The sequence below is a fragment of the Etheostoma spectabile genome, chromosome 16 (genome assembly GCF_008692095.1).
Source record: "Etheostoma spectabile isolate EspeVRDwgs_2016 chromosome 16, UIUC_Espe_1.0, whole genome shotgun sequence".
NCBI lineage: Eukaryota > Metazoa > Chordata > Actinopteri > Perciformes > Percidae > Etheostoma > Etheostoma spectabile.
In genome coordinates, this window is record NC_045748.1 from 7162478 (window position 1) to 7184334 (window position 21857).

The 21857-nt window shown below is 38.9% G+C and overlaps 1 protein-coding gene across 7 annotated transcripts in view; it reads right to left on the reverse strand.

The window, feature by feature from the left end:
* Positions 1–253: 253 nt before the first annotated feature.
* The window catches only part of hook3 (hook microtubule-tethering protein 3), a 31754-nt gene continuing 10150 nt past the window's right edge, over positions 254–21857 (reverse strand). Inside the window, exons 8-27 of one of the 7 annotated variants that reach the window (XM_032540121.1) lie at positions 21305–21388; positions 19898–19960; positions 18104–18267; positions 17846–17986; positions 17461–17548; positions 17129–17242; positions 16889–16999; positions 15947–16031; positions 15754–15823; positions 13974–14114; positions 13519–13606; positions 13402–13407; positions 11413–11447; positions 11166–11248; positions 10826–10926; positions 10607–10711; positions 6161–6232; positions 5228–5364; positions 5047–5055; positions 254–3569 (exon numbers count right to left, since the gene is read on the reverse strand). In XM_032540121.1, the coding sequence (XP_032396012.1) occupies positions 3554–3569; positions 5047–5055; positions 5228–5364; positions 6161–6232; positions 10607–10711; positions 10826–10926; positions 11166–11248; positions 11413–11447; positions 13402–13407; positions 13519–13606; positions 13974–14114; positions 15754–15823; positions 15947–16031; positions 16889–16999; positions 17129–17242; positions 17461–17548; positions 17846–17986; positions 18104–18267; positions 19898–19960; positions 21305–21388 (1713 nt within the window). In that variant the 3' untranslated portion in view covers positions 254–3553. The other 6 variants (XM_032540124.1, XM_032540125.1, XM_032540122.1 and 3 more) reach the window with 6 other exon arrangements.

Below are 21857 nucleotides of genomic sequence, written 5' to 3' on the forward strand. Positions count from 1 at the left end.
CTGATACATGAGAAGCACACATTGGGGCTTTGGGCAGCTAAAGCTCTGTAACGCTGGGGGAAGCTTCACATTCAGGTGATGATTCTCTTTGACCCCTTTGAACATTGTCATTTAATACATTGTGATTATAAAAAAAATAATTTTGTGTGAAAACAATGGAATTTGAGGTCATGGAACAACTTGGGATGCTTGTGGTATCTTTTAGCTGACACCGGTCATCATGATTTGTACAAATTAGAAAAACAGACAGCCGGTTTTATACAAGCTTTATTTAAAATGTAATTTCCAAGTTTTGCAATGCAGGAAGCACATTTTCATCAACAGGTCCTCATTGGACAGATGCTATGACATGGGACTCATCTCATTCCCAAATGGCCAGACACCTCCTCTACCACTGTCACAATTAATATGTACATAGTGTGTTTGTATACAAGCAATATAAAACTTGGCAAATGGAAGGTTATTTGCTACTTCAATATGTAAAGAAAAGTTTTCCAATGAGTAAAAAAATACAGCAAACACTGCACGCGTAGTGATAATATTCCTCATGTTGTTTGTGTCATCTCTCTAATACACTTTAGACATTGCAATATAGCAGTCAAGTAACGCACTGTGTACTTTCTTTAGCTGAGGCATATAAGTAATACACCGAATTATGATCAGGTTTTCAGATGAGGACTTCATTCAGTCTTTTGTTCTCAAACATGAATATCAAGGAAATATTTGGGGTTAGAGCTTGAACAGTATATTGAATGTCACCTTTGCTTCTTTGTTAAGAGGAAATTGGCATTAGGTCTGAAAATAGCAGAAACTAGCTAGCTTCTGAAGCCAGTTTTTCTGGTTATATTACTGTGATAAACTTTCCCGCGTTACTCATTACTTGCCAGAAATACTAAGTATATACACAGACACAAATGAGCAACAAACTACAGTGGCTGACTTGATGGGGGATAAAAGGTTTCTCTTAGAAAGATATTAAATAACAGAAAATGTTTCCCTAATATCCCTTAAAAAACAGGTCAACCACAATGTGGATGGGTTCCAATATATACAGATTTCTTAGCAAACCAATGACTCGTGGGGATGGACGGTTAAAAGACTTCTGTGTAATAGAACTTACAGCTGAATGTTAATGGCAAGTGGTTTACAAAACCGATTTGGACAGAAACAAGTAGAGAGCTGGACAAAGCATCACAACTTTATCACTCTGTAAATTAATTCATACCACAAATGTGATTTCACAGCTCACTTCTAGAAATCTAATTTATTTGATGCCAAAATGTAGAATCCTTGTTTATTCAAGTTATCCAAACATCTGACCACAGTTTATTTTAATGCATTTACATACGCATGCCCAACAGCTATAAGGCCTTTTCCCATGAACACGGCCGGCGTCTTTGTTGCTATCGCTAAAACACTGGGAAAAAAATCATTTGTAGGGTCAAAGTAAATTCACAATACAATGAATTAAAAGTCTAAAAATGTGCTTTTTTTGTTAATGAGAAAACATTCCGTTTCAAACATAACGTGTTTTCAAAGAAACTCCTCTTCCTGAAAAGACTTGAGGTAAATGGAACATTGCACCATTTCTCTGTTTTCCACTGGTCTCAGATGACACCGGTAATAACCTTTGTGTCATTTTCATTAAATGGAGACAGCCACTACACTATTTTACCATCTCCTCCTTTTGTTGCATAAGACAAGTATTTAACAGTATTTTAATGTATGGAAACTTCCTATCCATTGTAACAGTATAAGTGGTTTTGTTATAATACTACTGATATTATAAAAAAATAATAATAATAATAATAATAACACTGCTGTACAAGCGGCAAAAGAATAAATAAGCCATTAAGATAAAAATGCATGGCATGAATTAATCCAAGGTTAAACAATATAACATTTATGAGTAAAATAGGTTAAAATACAAAGAAGAAAAGCCCTCATTAAGTCTACTTAATTTGAATAAAAGTTTTCGGTCAAGAAATGTATTATGTAGATGAGATTAAAGCTCATCTAAGGCATTGTTTTTTTCTCTATTTTCTCAAATAACACAATACAATTAAATGTGGCATGCCTTTCTGCCTTTAGTCTTTAAAAGACCAGCCAGTCTTGTTTTCTTATTGTATTTTAAACAAAGGCACTAAATTTGAGGATTAAACAATCTCTCATTTGAAAAATGTATGCAATTATGACTTAAATATGCACATATCATTAGGCCCAGGTGTTTGTTTTCTTTCTTTCTTTCTTACTCTTTTATCAACATACTTTTAAGACGCTCTGTAAATAAATTAAATAAGACATTTATTTAACACTAAGGTAAATTTCCCTATTACTGATACTATAAAACCTTTTCTGTTAATGCCCAAACTGTTTTTCACATACCGGTTCTGTTAGGTTGGGTTAACGGAACACTGAAACACTTTGAAAACTGAAACACTGTGAAAGAAATGCTACAGTTACTATAGTGTGAACTGTCCGAAATGTGTTGAATAAGGGTTTTATCCTTTACAATGGTTTCCCTGTCAACGTTTTAGAAATAGTTGGCCTTGTCAAGCCAACAAAAAGTACTGTACATTAGCTTACGTGAGCTAATGTACAGTTACATCCTTATTTTCCAATAAAACAGGCAATTATTCTATTGACTTTTGTTCACGTTTTGTGGTAAAATGTATTTAAGTGTCCTAAATTCCATCTAAAGAAAAACTGAAAGCAGGCTTAATAGGGGCTTGTATCCAGTATAAAAGCATACCTGTAACAATGTTATTCATTTTAAAAACACTTATTCTTGCCATCCTACTGCAAACTGTCCAAATGCTTGCAGGGCATCACAGCAATGCCCCATAAGCTCTCCTTGTTGTACTCACTAATACTTGAGGTAAAACCACTTCTAAGAAGCCATCTAGCAACATGTTGAGGACAAGCCGGCACACTTTTTTTGTCATGCAGACTGATTTGCAGGTCGCACCTCTCAAATATTTCTCCAACGCTAATGCTCTACGCAGACTCTCCTCCAACCATGTCAATAAAAACACATGTGTGGAAATATGTCACTGAGGTACCCTGAAGCAGCCAGGTTACACACTGCAGAAAAGGCATATTGGGAGATCAACTGCTGGATTGACAGACTACTGCGATATTCTGCCCCTGTCCTTGGTGTTTGTAACAGCTGAATTGTAACAGACTTGATGCGGTGTGGCGTGTCCATAAAGAGGGAGAGGGGGAGAGAGGGGGAGAATAGTATAGGAATGGAGAGGGTAACAACGAGCAGGAGAATATGAAAAGCAAGGAACTGGAAAGGAGCTAAATTGCTGGCCCCCCCAGACTTGTCTGGAGGATACAATGCATGACACTGCAAACGGTTGTTAGTGCTCATGCTGCTGCTGGTGCGCTGGTTATTTGCAAGTCGTGTCAATGCAAAGTCATGCAAACAGTAGGCAGGCAGGTAGTTCATGCATCGTGTGCCTTAGCCTAACCCAGCCTGGGGCCAGCGCAGGCCAAAAACAGGTAGGGCTGAGCCACACAACGTTTGGCCAGTTCGTTGGTGTGCCAGTCATGCAGTGACATTGCTGTTGAGGGAGAGAGAGAGAGAGAGAGATAACGGTCAGACGGCGGGGCCTGTTAGAATGACATCCAGAGCATGATTTAAACATTTACACAGCAAACGAACAGGGTTAAGTCCAAGACTTCTAAACGTCTGTCATGTTAAGAAGAAATCATTCATGATGTGCCTTAGAAACAATGACAATGTAAACAGAGTGGAAGCACAAATGGATTGCAGAAAGGACAGGAACCGCTGCAACAAGCATGCCTATTCAAGATTCCTATTTAAAGTGGCATGGGCAATTCTGTGTCGTGCTTATCAAAACACCTTCTTACAAACCTTGAAAAACCTTTTGACAATGATAGCAATCAACTGATTCTAAAATGATATGAAAAAGAAGTCTGCTTCAATGAGTAAACGCCTTCTCTTTGTTGTTTTAATGCCACAACGGGCAATCTACAAACCCAATCCCTTTTCAAAACACAGTCCCAGGATCTAAAACTCAGGAAGCATCTTGTGACTTCAACACATCTTTCTGTCTAGTGTGAAGAGGGACGCCTGCAGTGTTACCAAATACTGTGCAACATACATTTAAATCTAACACTATGACACATACAGTGCCGTCCGAGACAACCTGGTAAATGCTGGTAAAGTTAAACCCTGTATAACATTGCTCGACGTTGGCTCTTTTTAAGAAACATAATGAAAACCATTCTACACAGTTATGTTGTATATTAACCTTTTCCACAATCTACCTAGCTGGGGATTGCAGCTTCTTAAACCACTTCAAACAGCTGAAGAAGTTACTTTACTTACTTAAATATTCCCAGGGGAAATTACCATTCCCAATTAATGCTACACTATTACCAGCAGACAGTTACCTATTTTTTCCTCTCCATGTTTTTTTTCTCATGTCGCCCTATTAGAGACCATTCAGGCCATTTAGCACGTAAATGGAACATTTACATATGATGACAACACATCTTCCTATGCCTCAAAGTATTTGTTGCTCAATACTGCATCTAAATTCCAAAATCAAAAACATAACACGGCAGAAAGGCAACGTATCACCACTTAAAAAGGAATTACAATTCAAACACTTGACACTTGTAAATAAAAATGGCTGCTGAGAGTTAAAACAGATAAAACAGGACAGAGCATGTCAACTCCACTCAAGAAACAAGATGAACCTCAATTGCTATGACAGGTAGATATGTGCATGAATACTGCATGAACAGGCAGAGCGGCTCCCCTAAACAAAAAATTGTCAGTAACTTGTCAAGAAGATGAGATTCTTCTCTGCCTTGGGGACCAGATGTGCCTGCCTGACAATAGTTTGCCACAGAGTACAGGTTGAGGAAGGAAGAGAAAATGTTTGGGGTGATTAGTCAGGCCCTATCAAATATGCTGGGGTGTTTAAAGGGTAGGAGCCTGGCATCACAGCGGTCAGGGTAAAATATGCTTAGTCTTAGATTTTGGACAGCCTTGCCTGGCATCTCTACCTCATGGATCTGATCAAGAAGGAAAAAAACAAACAAACAAACAGAAAATCAATAGGCAGAATGCAGGAAAACAAGAACGTCCATTAGAAATAAATGGAAATAGTGTGCCTCAAAAAAAGGCACATCTACTGTATGTAAGTTCAGGGGATTTGTTGTATCTTTCTGCCCTGCTGCCATCTACCTTGCGGTAGCTGGCTGGACGTGGCCCGGATAGGAGCGGCGTGTGCTGGTGGCTTGTCTTTGCCGGGCCAGGAAGGACTGACCAGAACCGGTGTTGGCAAGTCTGTCTTCAGCCGCCTTCTTCTGCAGAGACATGCCCTGCGTGAGAGTACCAGAGAAAGTAAGTAAGTCACCAGAGACTTAGAGCTACCATCAGTGCACTAATTTTGATGCATGAGAAAGCAAATTAGCTCAAACACAATATTAGTACCAATTTAACGACCCATGAACATTAACACCAGCTATTGATCAAATGTGTCAGAGCAAACGATGTTAAGCTTATAAAAAAGAAAAGCATGAGCTGCCCTCTAGTGGTTAAAATGCCTTCCTGCATCATTTCCTATTGACGATTACTTCTTATTCCATTCAGTACTGGACCTACACTTAAAACAGGTATTATAAAAACATCATACGCATTTGAATTAACACATAAAAAAAACGTGGAATGCCATATGTAACAAAAAAGTGTAATGTTAAGTCTCTCAAAGGACCAACTGACTCCAATTGTTTTCTGGACAATTAATGTGTAGGTAAGTATGTTTATCAGTGTCTTAGGTTATTGTTTAATGTGTTACTGCTGGTGACGGCTCACAACTATTTCTTGGGTCAGCTATGTATTAATATAGGGCTGCAACTGAATGATTATATACATTATCATGTACTCGTTTGGTGAATTTAAGAGCAGATAACAGTGAAAAACGCACATCACAGTATCCTAGAGAATGTTTTTGTTGGTCCGACAAAGAGTTAAGACCCTTAAGATACTCAATGTAATTGATTAAAAGGCCTAATTGTTAAGGTTCTATGTTTACAGGTAACAAGAAGTCGTTCCGCAATTAAAATAGGACACTGGTCAAAATCTATCACAGTTTTAGGCTGAACAGGTCATTCTTACCATATTGTACCAGGCTGACACAATCAGTTTCTCCTCATAATCTCTCTGGCTTTTTGTCTTGTCCATCTCTTTCTGTTTGGAGGAAACATAAAGAAGCAAGAAGAAATGAAGCAATGCAAGTGTATTTTTAAGATACAACACACTGTTGTGCAATTATTGTCATTGTGTTTTCACACACTTAAACAGGCTTCCTCTTTCAGTCTGTGGTTATCTCATAGACCGTTAATATGAGTGGACAGAGCATCCGGTTTCGAAAAGTGCAACCACTGCGGAAGTAACTTAAACCTGCATTCTATCTGAATTCCTGCAGAGGGCGACACGCGTGGTTGCAAAAGAGGTTGGTTTCAATAGAAGTCTATGGAGAAATGAGCCACTTCTCACTTGATTTATTACCTCAGTAAACATCTTCATAGTGAGTTTATGGTCTCGATCGCTAGTTCTAAGTATTCTGCAATACAGAATGATATTCATTTTTGAAATTACGTTCTCGTTGATTTTAAAATAGGCGATAAAGCCGGGGGTGTTTTAGGGCGTGGCTATGATGTGATTGACAGTTCTCGGCCTGTCAATCATGACAGAGTGTTAGCAAAGCTTGTCCATGGCACGAAAACTTCATTTTGGGGTTTTACTACTTTCCATCGCGTGGCTGTGACATTTGGTCGGATAAAATTCGTTCGGGTGGTTGCACGGCAAGACCCAAAAGGAACGCAGTTCAGTTTTCCGGAAAGAAAAATTATATTTTTTTTAAATACAGTTTTTCTTTAGCCAACATTAGATTAAATTAAATCATTTAGCTAGTTCTAGTTTGCCCTTCTAAGAAGCTGGGGGCTAACTAAAAAGGCTATGCGACCGTAAAAAAGCATACATCTATTATAAACTATTAAAATAATTTACAGTCGAAAACAGGGTATGCACCGTCTCCCCAACGATCCGCCTGTGATCTTTTGATCTGAAATAGGTGGTGATGCTTACGATGCGCAGTTAGGTAACTTTGCTTAAAACAAAGCCTGATTACTACGTTATATTAAATTTTCATAAACCTATTACCGGGGGTTTAGATCATCGGGGAAACGCGTGTGTCGACATAACCCCCATTGAGTTTCGGTGGGGTTTGTCTAAAACGTAGACCTTCTTTTGAGTCAAATATAGTATCCCGAAAGTTTGGGAAAACGTTCCCCCAGGGGGGCGAAAGACGCCCAGGGCGGGGCCGGCGCACCCCCCCCCAGTCGGGGCTGCGGATCTTTCGGGGCGAGAGGTTACCGGCACCCTAACCCTCGCCCGGCGCACCCACCCAGCATCACCTCACCAAACCCCCAAAAGCTGCGGGGGGGAGCGCTTTTGATTTTGGAACGGAGGTCCCCGGTGGGGAGGGGGTAATTTTTAGAAAAAGGGCGCCATAAAACAATTAGAATTTTTGAAAAATTTCGTTGGGGTTGTTTTAATCTATTAAAAATTTTAAACTTTTCTTAAATAAACAGAGATGGGGCCCTTTTTGTAAATTGATGTATAACCCTTTTGGGTTTATGAAACATAATTTCGTCCAAACAATTCCTTTTGATGGGGCCCGGGTGAAGAATGGTTGTGAACATGGGGAGGAGAGCCCAGAAAAGGGAAAACCACGAAAAGTCATTTTGCAGTTCACCTTTGGGGAAGATCTTTTTTTAGAGACAAAGATTTTTAAATTTAAAAAATCTTATTGTTCCATAAATAGCCATATTTTAAAAAATTTTTAATTGTGATTCAGTGCCTTAACTACTTTTTTTCTTTTACTGTAACACAAGGTTCCCACTGAAAACTGAAAGAGCGAGCCCCCCAAAAAAGACCTGGTTTAGAGCGCTTTTTTTTGGTGCCATTTCATCTGGTGGGGAAACAGAAAAGGTTGCCACGCCCAAAAGTTCTCAAAGGGTTTTTTGATTGAAAAAAAGCAGAAAATCTTTTTGGTTCAGTTCTTCTGCGGGGAAGGATGGACCAATTTTTTGGCCTTGGGGGGTTTAGAGGTTAAATTTTATTTGGTTGATTGTTTTCTGCTGAGTTTGTAGGGGATAGTTAACTTTAAGTATTTTTTGTGGTTTAAAACTTTTATAAATAAAAATGGAAAAAAATAATAATTAAAAATCTAGCATCCCACTTTCAATTTAAAGTATGTTTGGTTTTTCCAAAAAGGGATTTTGTATTTTGTAATTATGCTGGAAAAATTTAAAAATTTTGACATTGCGTCCTGTATGGTTTTTAGTTTCTACTTTAAAAATGCAGAAACTAAGTTAAAAAAATGCCTGATACTTTTGATTTATATTTTTACGATTTTAATAGTTTTTTAATTTCTCCTTTCAATTTTTGATCTCGCTAGTTTACAATGCCCGCACGATTAAACAGCACTATGTTTTCAATTTCCAAAAAAGTCAAAATACCCCCGAAAAAAAAAATGGTAAATTATGGATTTAAACCAAAAAAGAAAAACACTTTTATCAATTACAAATCATAATTTCCAAGTCTTTTGTTACTACAAAGCTGGAGTACCTAGTTACTTTAGAAAAACAACAAAAGTGCTTTAGAAGACCTTTTTTTCACATTGAAAGGGCATCAAATTAAAAAAAAAACATTAAAAAACACAAAGATTTTTTAAAAAGTGAAATTTAAAAATGTAGTTCCCTTTTTTCAAAGTAAATTCCACACAAAAACACTCTGTGGGTAAGGGGAAAGGGAAACTTAACTGTCCAAGAAGTCTGTAAAAAGAGGTCGTTTAATCTCTGTCCATGTTAAATTTCAGTGAAATGGGGGACATTACAAAACCAAAATAAAATACAGCTTTTACATTTAAAATTACAAACCCTTTTGCTACATGCCTGGATACTGAGGTGGGGGTGCGCAGGTTCTCGTCATCCCTCGACGGGTTTTCGCCCTTTACATCTCCAGGCATTCCCCCACAGTGAATAAGGGGACGTCCGGAAGCTTTCCTTTAGGGACTGGGAAAAGAAAAGGGGGAAAATCTCTTCCCCTGCAGACCAGCAAGCAAATTTTTTAAACTATGAAAAAAATAATGAACAGCATCTTGATTACCAATTTTTAAAAGCTTATTTCCTTGCTTAGTTGAAAAAAATCTGATTAAAGTTTAATTTTTACAAAATTTTAACAAAAAAAAAGAACTATTTTAATTTCTTTCTTTTGGGGCATTTGGGGGGTGAACCCATGTGGCTCCAGCACTCTTTTCTAAAAAAAAGAAAAATCTCAACTTTAATTGGGGCCCCCCCATTTAAATACTTGCACCTAATTAACTACTTTATTATTTTCCAGGGAAACCAAAAGATCAAAAACTCCTTGTTTTTTAGTGTAAAAAACTTTTTAAAGGAGCTTTTTCGGGTAACATTTTCTTTAAAAGGTCAAGGTTAAAACCCCAAAATAAACTGACAGGGCAACATACACATTATTGGGCCTTATGGTTTTTTACGTTAGCCAAAAGTTATAAGAAACTTTTTTAACGTGTAATAGCGTTAATAAAGATAAGCCTTTAACGCCGTTTTATTTCGTGACATACGTTTAACTACAAGAAATAACTTTGATTAAAAAAATTAGTTTGCATTTTACCATGCTAGCTAAACGGCAAGCTAACGTTCAGACAAGTTCGGTAAATTAATACATTTTCTTTGCAACGTGACCTTTTGTATATAAACCCTGACATAGGGGGAAAAAAATTCTTAAAAAACCATGAAGAAAACTTACCTTGAAAATCCAGCAGCAGTTCAACCACATTGCCCGGAAATTTGCTAATAGGGAGAGCACGTTGCTAACTCTCCCAACTCGTCAGCCCCCCATAACTGATATCCCGCCCCCCGGGCGTGGCTCCGCCTTTACTCCCCCCTCTTTCCAAAAACGCACATCCGCAACCAAATGGCGCGCCCCCCAAACCAAAACCCCACGATCTTTCTGATCTCCACAAACCAAAGGTCGTCACACATCCTGCCCCCCCTTTAACGTCTTGGTTTTTTAAAAGGAGTCTTTCTTTGCCAACCGTCCTCCACGCGCTGGGAGGGAATTGGTAGGCCACACAAAACGGGGTGGGGGGAAAACTTGCCCGATTTTTGCATTTCTTTAAAACCAAACCAATCTCTTTTGGGGTTGCCCCGCAAATCGCCCCAGAAGGAAATTGTTTTTTGGGGGAATTTTAAATTCAAAATTTGTTTTTTCCAGATTGGCAATAGTCAGTATTTGTTGAATTTTTCCCGGGGGAATCTGAGGACGAACCATAGTCCTTAAAAACCACGGGGTTTCAACGCCAACACAAAGGAAACAAAGGTGGCGGACATCCGGGTGAAAAAGAGGGGGCCGAACAATCCGGAAAGAAATGTCGTTGATAAGATACAAAGGGGGACCCCGGTTTTCCCAATTGTCAGAAGCCCCGATTCACCCCTTTCCTTACCAGACCATCCAACTCTTCAAATCCTTGATTACCTCCAATGAGTGCAACATCCTGTCCTTCTCCTGCAGCTGGTTCTTCAGGGCCTGGACCTCTGGGCCTGAACCCTGGTTCTGTTTGGGGTCCAGGGTCCGGATCACCTGTAGAGGACACGTTCAACCACATCACATACATTTGCTTGTTGACCCACACCTACAACAATACACTGAGCAAACGATAATTCACATGTTAGATAGTAAAGAGAATATACTCACACTCTTGGCTTTTTCCAGGTATTTCTTATATCTCTCCTCCATCTGTTTCATGTCTTCATCTTTCTTCTTCAACGCCTCCTCCAGCTCTTCCACTCGTTGGGCTGAGAGGCAACAACAAACATGTTATGTCCTGTTTTGTTTTTGGCATATTGTATTTCTCCTTGGCAACGTGTTGAAAAATACAGTTTTTTGTCTCAGTGTTGAATCTGTACCACAGCATCTCAAATCATTTCAAATTTGAAAAATGAAAAGATATAGAAGAAGATATAGAAAAAGATATAACATATGGAAAGAAAGAAAGGATGGAGGTCAAGAGGCTGCAACTGCACTTCAAACTCACAGCTGCTGTTGTATTTCGGCTCCATCTCATCGATGAAGGCATTCTTCTTCAGTAACTCATTGTTCAACTCTCGTACTTTCTCCCTGATGAAGAGTCAAAACGGTTTGTAAGGCCTAGTTTTGTTTAATAATTCATAAAAAGCATCCCAGAAATGAATGAAGAGGACATTTTAAATCTATTTAAATCAAGTTTTGTCATCCTGGCCCAGCAAAACATGGGGACACAGGTTTGTAAGACAGTAACTTACATGTGCTCCTCATATTTCTTCTTCAGAATGGAAGACTGAAAAAAAGACAAATAAAAGGATGTGTTTTATAACATTATATGCCAACCTATGCAACCTCCAGAGACAGCTTCAGTCTTCAAAACGACTAGATACATTCAAAGAGACACTCTGCTGGATAAAGGCAGGAGTTGCAGCCACATTGTGTGCCGTGCTGGTTGAAAAGGACCTCTCAAAATTGTAATTAAAAGACACCGCAAAATAACAAAACCTTGCACATTTCCCTTCTCATCCAACAGAGGGGAGAGTAGAACAGATAATGATTGACACATGTTATTAAAGTGGTATTATACTACAAAAAGAGATCTTGAATTACTGTAAATGAGGCAATCAATTAGAGAAGTGATGCAGTCCTCAAACCAAACAGTATGACATGTAAGCAGGAGGTCCCAGGTTGGATAATCACAAAGAATAGTTATAGTTAGAGCAGTGGTCTGGTTCATGTTTTTTGATTATGTAGCCATTGTCACTATCCATGTGGTGTGCAGCAAAATCACGTGAGAGCAGAAATCTGCAGAGCATCTCTAAACTAGAAATCCCACTGCATCTAGGAAAGAGGAAAGTCGGGTTTCTACAGAAAGGAAAACATGTACAGGATGCCAAAGGACTGATTAAAGAAGGTCTCTATTTCTAACAGGAAAAAGAGACCTGCAGAAATTTGACTCCTAGCTAAAAAGAAAGTAACTCTTACAATGTGCAACAACTCAGTGTAACAAATGCATGGAGTTGTAATTCTTTTCCCAAAAAAAGTAGATTGTATTTTGGATTTCTTGTTGCATTGCTCTAAGATGTATTGTATGTACCGTATATAACACATGAGCATGTTTATTACATTCTGAGTTGTTACACAATTGTTTCAGTAAGTCGAGAAAAAAAAAAAACACCTTAAAAGAACAAAGTCTAAAAGAAGGAACTTGTCAGGAATCGCAAAGTTATACTTACTATGGCCTGACAGGGGGAGCATTATTTGAAAAGAAAATGCACGTTGTATTTCAAGTATTTCACTGATTGGCAAGAATCACAGACCTGCCAAATGTGGATGGTTTTACATCCGATATGATAATCTGTATGAGTGATAAACTGTTTTTTCGGTCTTTGCACCTGACATTTGGTACACCAGCAACTTACCTGAGTGAAATTCTACTGATAATTTTGCTTAAATAAAAAGGTATTCCTAAGCAATTCCTTTCATAATTGGGATAATGAATTCTCTGCTTATTATTAAAAAGACATATGATTAAAGCAATACTGACAACATTGCTACTGGGATGCAAAATCTACACAGGCTGGCAGGAATGATACCGAAAACCCATGAAATGATTAGTTTTTAGTATTTAAAATCAGGTTTAATTATGCAGTAAAGGAAGATGGCGTTTGACATGCATGCAAGCTCTCTCTCACACATAAAACTTCTTGGGAGGTGCTCCAAACCATCCTAAATACCAGTTGTCCCCTACAAGGAACTGGTTTGAAGGAGACAGGGAATAGAAAAGAGAGCAATGAAAAAGTCCATCTTTTTGCCTCTCCGCATCACAGACAAAACAAAAGTTAATAGACATGTTAATATGAACTAGAACTGATTTATGTTGCTGATTTTACGACTGTGTGAACCAACATTTAATGAATTTACTGCTGCTATCATCAGAGCTGACTATGGCTACAGCATAAAAACTTTGTAAAGGCGCACACACAGAAAAATAAGATCATGGATACTGGTGTTAGAAATGGTTAGGTTATATGTTATGTTATATATTATAGGTTGTTATAAAAGAGTTAGTTACAACAACAAGAAATCAAAAGTGATTTCAGCTGTTTCCTATCCACCGAGACAAGCGTGTACACACAAACAAATGTGACTGAATGAATCTGTCAACTCATTTTGCCTTTCATTTTCATAAGTTACTTTTTATAGTAAAACACCAAAACCTTGAGCCTTCAGGAGGAGCAGGGTACTGCAGTCTTGTAGACCATCTTTGTCTGAGTGTGCTATGGTAGGAATTTGACTCCCAACAATTTAACTGCTATCAGAGTTATTCACCAAGAATGCAAAACAAACATGTCATTACTTACATCATCTGCTTTAGAACCCTGTTCTTGAAGATTTTTCTGTAGCTCCTCCACCTGACTCTGTTCCTCCATCAGGCGCTGATTGATTAACCTAGACAAACAGCACAAAAGACCAGTTTGACAAGTTAGTTTTAACACGTCAATGAGCAAACATCAGAGAGGCAGGCTGCTCGGTATAAGGTCATTGACTGAAATTCCAGTTAAGACAAAGAAATTCTTTGTGATGGGGAAAGAAAATGGGAGATTGATCCACGTTCCAACACAGGGAAACACAAATCAGCCCTCATTGAAAGTGTGTCTCTCAAAACTACATGAACAGACCAAAAGATTTTCTCTTTGCTCAATTTTCATTTAATTTGAATAAGATATTAAGCTTGGAGGAGAAAAATGCAATAGTGCTTTTTCTAGTCAAATTTGACAAAGAATTCAACCTGCATGTTTCTGTGCTCTTTGCTGACCTGTTCTCTGTCTCCAGTTCATTCTTTCTTCTGCTGGCATCCTCCAGCAGACTCTGCAACAGTGCAATCTTCTCATTGTCTGATCCCTCCTGGGCCAGCTTCAACATCTTGTTCTCATGCTGAAGACGAATCAAATGTTCTCTGCAACAAACACATGGGACGAAAGCAAGTGTGAATGCCAAACAACACTATAAACTGATCGCAAATTGTAGAAACAACCAACATTGGTCCTGTACTCAACAAACATATAAAATATGTACCTCAATGTTGTCATACTAAAATTACATCAGATATCATCATGGCTGAAGACAAACAGAGGACACCGGTGAGAATACATCAGTGCATGTTTTGTTCGGTGTTTTTATTATCTGTCCCGGGTAACTTTTTGGCATAAACTGCGCTGCATCAGTCAATATCATGTGTGACATTGTAATTTTGTTAGCACTGGGAACACACACACACCTTATGTGAACATATGCAACACATCTGCTGGCTGAGTCTAGTAAATACTAAATCATTTGCTGCAACAAGACTATTGTAATGCTGATGTAATACTGCAAGTGTTGGACCGTCAAACGGATCTACATCGTCTTCACCGGGGCTGAACATATGTTTGAGACGCCCACTGAGAAGCCACTATCTTGCACCGTTCCTCCGACTGACTGCGTTCTGATGATGAACTTTGTACTCCGAACAGAGAAATGTCAGGTGGAAAGACAAGGCAGAGATGCTTCCTTTCTCCCTTCAATCCATCAACAGTACTAAACAGATAAGACTGACTCAGTTTTTTGATAGTGTTGAACTCAACCTGTCTCTTCTGTCCTGTTTTTTAGGGTGTGGCTGCCGACTCCTTTCCAACTAGAGAACTGACTAAATGTTTCAAGATGAACTTAACAGGTGCTGGGTAGCAAAGGTTAGACCAGGGAAGGCAAAGGAAGACTTGAAAAGAGGTTCCAATACAGCTTGAGAAAATATTACAGCAATATGACCAGATTTCTTCTTTGGGAGATATTATTTCTACTCTGCAGTAGATTAAGGGAATAACTACATCTCCAGCTGTTGTTCAGCTGTTTTATAGCTTAAAAGGGAAAATGTTGCTTATAAAAGCAACAGGTTGAATCTGTCATAACGGCACAGTCACATTTTCCATACTCACTAACAACCAACAGACATAAATAAGCATGAATCATTATCAATTCTGTATTTCACACACAGTTCTTCTTTTCAGATATTTCACATAAAACGTCGCTATTGCAACATTTTACACCTTCGAAAGCTTGGAGGATATGACATTAGCTCAGGGCAAAACTACTTTTTGTTACTCTTCCTCTAGGTGGTAATGTATAGCCTGGACTGGGTTACCTTAAGTACTCCCCCCCCCATTTGTTGCTTTGAGAGGATTTCAATGTAAACCCATATTTACTTTGGTTCACGAGTGTTGACAAAAATTCAGGCACAGTATGCTGCAAGCAGAAAACCCAGCCCTCTGGAAAAGCAGCAGTCAGGCTGATGTAACACACACACAACTATTACATAACTCGCTACAGAGACGGCTCTTTTTAGGCCAAACTCATCTGCTTTAAAACAGCAGAAAGAGCAAGAGCAACACGCTGTAAACCATCTGGAACAACAGCACTACAGACAATACTATACAGACACACACAGACAGACAGACAGACACACACGCACTTGCACTGGTACAGCTCTAAATGACTACCTTTTTTTTTTTTTTTTTTAATCACCAAAAGTGAAACGAAAACATAGGGTTCAAAATTCATACCGAATCTCTGGGGTGGTGATCTCAGCAGCCAGCGAATCAGAGCCATCGTTGCTGACCATTGGGAACAAACCTGAAACACACCGAAAATACAGGTTAAACCAAACTATTTAGGCTCGACCAAGTAGATTAAACTTTGATTTAAATAAATGGCATTAGGTCAGATTTAGCCACTCTTGACCGTTACTTATTTCACCTGATGTAAGCTGTCCCTCCTGGGCTTGGACACAGTGTAGCTCCTCAATAGTTTCCTTCAGAGAGTCTCTCTCCGTCCGCATACGCTACAGAGGGAGAGAGAAAGGTGTGAAGGAGTTTTACAGAAATAAGTCTGACAGAGAGAAATAGTGCAGGGTCTGCAATGAAGATTCCCAGTGTGCCAACACAATTCATCCGTAAAATAAGTAGAGGCAGCTCCCACTCCAGTAACCGCAGAATTTGAAAGGTTCGTACAGCAAATGGTCTTTCTTCTTACCTGTTGAACAAAACACTCCTCTGTAGGGTTGGGTAATGAAACCCGGTTCCACTATGGAACCGGTTCCTACACAACCTCTAATAATCGGACCAGATTAGAACTCAAATTTCAGTTCCTCATTTTGGTTCCACTTAATGCGGCGACTGAAATGTTTTCCCTCCGTCGCTCCGAAACGGACGTAAAAATATCACACTCTCTCTGTAAAATGCCATCTTCTCCCACTGGGCCCTGGTTAGCATACCAGCACAACATTTATTATGTTGTTACTTGTTAATATTGTAACTGTTATTTATTGTTAAATTATTGTAGTTGTAGGTTGGGTGACTTAGGTTTACTTTAACTACTTTAAAACGTTAATATATTGTTAAATTGAAATAATTTTCAATTTAAATAAACTCTATAAAAAGAGCCTTTCTTTGATGTCTTTTTTCAGTTTTTCAAGAATATGTTTAGGAATCGGAATTGTTTTAAAAAGTACCGGTTTGGCATCGGAATCGCAAAAATCCAAACGATACCCAACCCTACTCCCCTGTGTGTATGGCGTTGTATTTGCATGAACGTGTATATATCTTCTTGCAGAGTAAAACGAATACTGTTGGGTAATTTTTGTATAGTGTACCTGTATTTATATTAATACAATGAAATGTTCACAAAAATTGTACATACATCTTTTTCTTTTTGTAGAGAGTCCACTTTCTCTTTGACGCGTTTGTACTCAAACTCCATCTTGTCGGCCTTTTTAGACTCTTCTGACAGTCTGTTCTGAAGTTCGACCACCTGTGCAGAGAAAGGGAAGTTAATGGAAACACATTATCTCTCAAAATATACATCCAGGGGCCATATAAATAATAATAAATAAATAATAAGAACTGCATGTGTCCGTCAACATGGCTGTGGGTTGGGTACCTGTCTCTTGTACGTCTCCAGCTGGCCTTTGGTAGCATTCGCCTTTCGTAACTCTTCTTCCAAACTGACGGTGCTCTGCATTAACAATGTGTTCTTCTCCTCCATAAGCTTATTCTGCAACACAGCGACAGAAGTGTAAATTTAATTTGTGCCATCTAACTACAAATTAACAAATAGACCAACAAACATGTATGAGTCGGTAAAAGATATCTATAGATACTAAATGTTTCTTGCTAACCAATGGACACTGTGTAATGTATTATAAGGGAAATTTCATAGATGTTATCACAGTAAATGCATTCAGTTATTGCTGCCGATTGTTGTCTGTGTACCTGTCTCCTGAGAAGTCCCATGTCCTCTAGTTTCTTCTTGTAGTGCTCCACTGTGCCCTCCAGCTTTGACACTTTGTCTGATGAATGCCTGGGGAGGGAAACAACGGGCACTTTCATTTTGTGGTGTTACATTTAGAAAGGAAAAGGAGATGGGGAAATCTTCACCAAGGCTCTGTTTGTGTAGCAACACAGCTGTAACAACAGAAGTCTGAAATAACAAGATAGTGGTTCAGCAATACATTACTTGTCTTGCATCATCTCCTTTTTTTTCTGACTCATTAAATTCCCATCAGGCCTTTGGAATCCCTTGTCGTGTTAAGCTTAGTTTGCTTTACTCAGGTAACCTCAGTGTGTTGCGAGCCAACAGTTTGCATCCACGTCTTACCGGAGGACATCCATCTCGTCCTTGAGAGACTGGGCTTCATCAGCCAGCGACGCAAGCTCTTCATTCTGCGACTTGACATCCAAGAGTTCTTTTTCAAGCTCTTCGCAACGGATCCGATAATCATCTTTTGATGCCTCCAACCTAAAAAATAATAATTACCAACAATAATCATCTTTAAAAATCGGATCGGCATCAGTCAATCCAAGTCTCACGTTTTTAAATGACTCGAACATTGCTCTGCTTTTAACACCGCCACACCTAAACGTTTCTTCCTGCAGTTGCTCCAGTTGTGTCTGCAGCTGGAGGTGTCTGCGTCCGGCAGGGCTGTTTATGTCCTCTATGGAGTCAGACTGGTTAAGTCTCTCCATCAGGATCTGGTTTTCTGCCAGCAAACTGCTCTTCTCCTCTTGCAGGGCTGCCACCTGTGGGAAGGAAGGGAGGGAAAAGGAGGGCAAAGAATGGAAATGCAAAAAGAAAAAAAATGCAAAGAAAAAGGAGCAGAAAGGAATAGTTCAGTAGTGAGATACACAGAATTGGATGAGTAGGGAGAAGACAAGGATTTGGATAACAAGAAAGGTGGAAAATAGAGGAAAGATTTTAAAAAAGGGATGGCGAGAGGTGCAGAGAATAAAGTGAAAGAATGATAAAGAAGGAGGGTAGAGAGGCAGAAAAGGCAAATTAGTTTTCAAATTGTATTCCTCAAGCTACTTTAGTCTACATGTAACTTTTTTTTTTACAACATTTAATCCATTAAGTTATGATTATACCACTGCAGCATTGATTCTGGTAATAAAGCAAGCACACACCAAACACACTTCAACATGGCAAACCAACAAACTCCAACATAGCAAAGAGAGCTACATATGGTTTGATGTTGCTTTCTCAATGTGACTGACAGGGTATCAAACTCCACACAAAGCAAAGCAGAGGCCGATTTGTTTCTTTGTAATGTGCCACTATTGATACTAATTAATTACCAAGTCTGCTGCACCTTAGAAAACACAAGAACTGATCTTAATATTTGTTTGAAGAGAAAATACTGTAAAATTAATAAGCAGGGTTATTTTCTAATTACCCGGCATGGAAAGCCATTACCACATTCAATCATTTCTCAACCGTGACTGTTTTTAAAGTTGCCAGGATTAAAGCTACAGTGCCCCATGTGGAATTCTAAGCAACGTCAACACTGTCTTGCCGCGTCCACACTATATAAGCCTTACGTGATCCCCGCACGCGCCCCCACATATGCCCCATAATTAGCTTTGTAGCAACTCATTTGGCAATGGCTAGAATGTAACGTATGTTTATTAATATATTTTAAAAAATGCCAATAGGTACTGTATTTCTGACTTTTCTTCTAGCTATGTCTGCTTTTTGTTTTGAATGTTAAGACTATATGTCTGCTTTTTGTTTTGAATGTTAAGACTAGCTAAGTCTGCTTTTTTTTTTTTTTTTTTAAATGTTAATGTGTAAAATGTATGCCATTTAAATCTCATTAACACTGTAAAGTGGAAGCATTCTGGGAGAACTTGCACTGATGTGAAAATTCCCTCACTTCAACAAGCATATGTCCCATCACAGCTGTGACCAGAGAAGAACGTAAATAGAAAGGTAGTCAGGAAACGGTTCCCTAAAAACATACTTAAAAAACAAATTCTAATATCACATATGAGTAATATACAGGATGTGTACTTTTTTGGTTTTTGCATATATTCAACAGTTTTGACTCCTTACTGGTTTCCCCTTACTGTTTACTATTGCTGTGGGGAAGCAATGAAACACACCAAGGTAAAAAGACACAGGGTAATTAGTGAAGGAGTGACAACTGACACACCCACACAAAGCTGCAGTTGTGGCTGGTGTGCCCCAGAAGAGGATCACGTTTATACGTGTGCACAAACGTGTACACACACATGCACACATAACTAGGAGAAGGGGGATCTGGATTCCGAAGGGGAATGCTGGTGCAAGCAGAAAAATCCAGAACTATTAGACACGCCACACACCATGAATGGAAAAAAGAGACAGAAAGAAAAGAAAGTTTGGATTTACCCTCTCTTCTAGCTCATTAAAGTCTAACCTCAGTCTATCACGCTCCTCTTGGACATGGAGGGCCTTTAAAGCAAGGCACACAGTGTTGAAATAGTCAGGAAATAAGAGGAAACCCATTTAACAGTACAGGAAGAGGACAACAGGAGAGCAGGTCAACCTTTAAATTACAGCTCCATTTTTCTGCAATAACTGTGTCATTAGCAGAAAGAAAATGTAAATAAAATATGTCCATTATGATCAACTGATAGATTTTAAAAAAGCTTATCAGTGTTAAAAATAGGAATTCATAATCTGGATAAATCCATCAATAATAGAATCAGCTGTATTGATATTATGTAATTATAGTGTAATTATGCAAAAAAACGGGAGCTGGTTTGAAAATGTAACCAAAAATAGCAATAAGAAGTATGACACAATCAGTAAGATAGTAAAAGAGTTACACACTATAGCAGCAAAAGTAAGATTAAAACTTAATTGGGTGGACATGTGTGTTATTGTATCTTTTCAGTTATTACACAAATAGAAATGCTAAAGGCTAATGAGTAATGCCTGACACTAACAATACCAATAACTGATGAATATGTTAAGCATTTGGGAAATTAAATGATGGAAGTATTTTAACACCATGAATACAAAGACCAAATGTTCCCGTCATAATAACTGGCCGCAAATAATAAAGTTATCCACTTTAAAAGGGGAACTATGCAGTTTTTTAAGCTCAATTTACCTTAACTGAACAGCTTCGGAGTCACTGGAATGGTTATATGACTTTTTCGAGTTGAATGGTGGTCGTCTCGCTTCCCCCTAGCGCCTGTGAGCGGTAAAAAACCACCCTTGCAACTTTCGGCCAGCGAGTTGCCGGCCTCACCGCCACAAAGGATTGCGTGGTATCAAGTCTAGCGATGTAACGAATTGCTTCACGGCAGTGCACACATACGCCCATTCAAGAACCGGCTAACAAGGTAGCGATGGAGTTTTTCACACTATCGGCGTGGCTGAGCCGACAAAAAAGAAGCAGAAAGCTAGGAAAGCACTGTCGGAGGAAGAGAGAAAGAGGACACGGCAGACTGACCGAGCGAGGAGTCAGACACAAGCAAACCGGGGAGCTGCCAAATATCTATTCCGAAGCTGTAGGGGGAGTTCTATAAAGAAGCCTGCGAGCAAAAAGCGAAGAGAAAGAAATTGCCAAAACTGCATAGCTCTCCTTTAATGTCAGTTATTCCCATCCTGACTTTTTAATAATGTGCCACTGTGATAACCAGCTGAACTCTAAAACCTCGCCAGGCCCACTGCTGGTGTTGTCTTTCAGGCTAGTCATTCAGACAAACGATAGGAGTACCTGCACACTGTGCTGTGATGTACAAAACCAGCGGTCAAACAGCCTTAAATACGGCATATAGAACCAACCTGCATGTCAAGCTCGCGGCACCTCTGGGCGATCTCTTCCTTGGTAGACAAAGCATCATTCAGCTCCTCTGCTGTCTTCTTCAGCTGTCAAGAGAAAGTCACAAATAAAAACCCTGCTTTACTTTGATTTACACAAAACGTATTGTTCACCTGGATGAGACTAAAGAAACACATTTTTACATCTTACTGACACGTTGGCTTAACTGCTAAACAAGTACATCTACCCCAAAAGAACAGTGGGGGATGCTTTTGATGCAGTTTATACACAGTAATGATTGCACAATAGCACAGATCTTCTGCTGAAGCTAGCTTTTCCACACATCCAGCTGTTTTACAGGTCTGTGGCCAAAACAAGGAGGAGGGTAACACATTGGTTGATTGGGAGAACTGGGAAAAGTTTTCTAGGGAGTACTCTGTGTGTAATGACAATGGTGTTGAGGTTTCAGTGGACAGTCCAGATACTGGCAGGTGTCTGTATGTGATATCAAAGAGTTTGAGTTTTGTGTGAATGTTCCATTTTGTATCTTACAAGTAAAGTCTATTTAATACATGA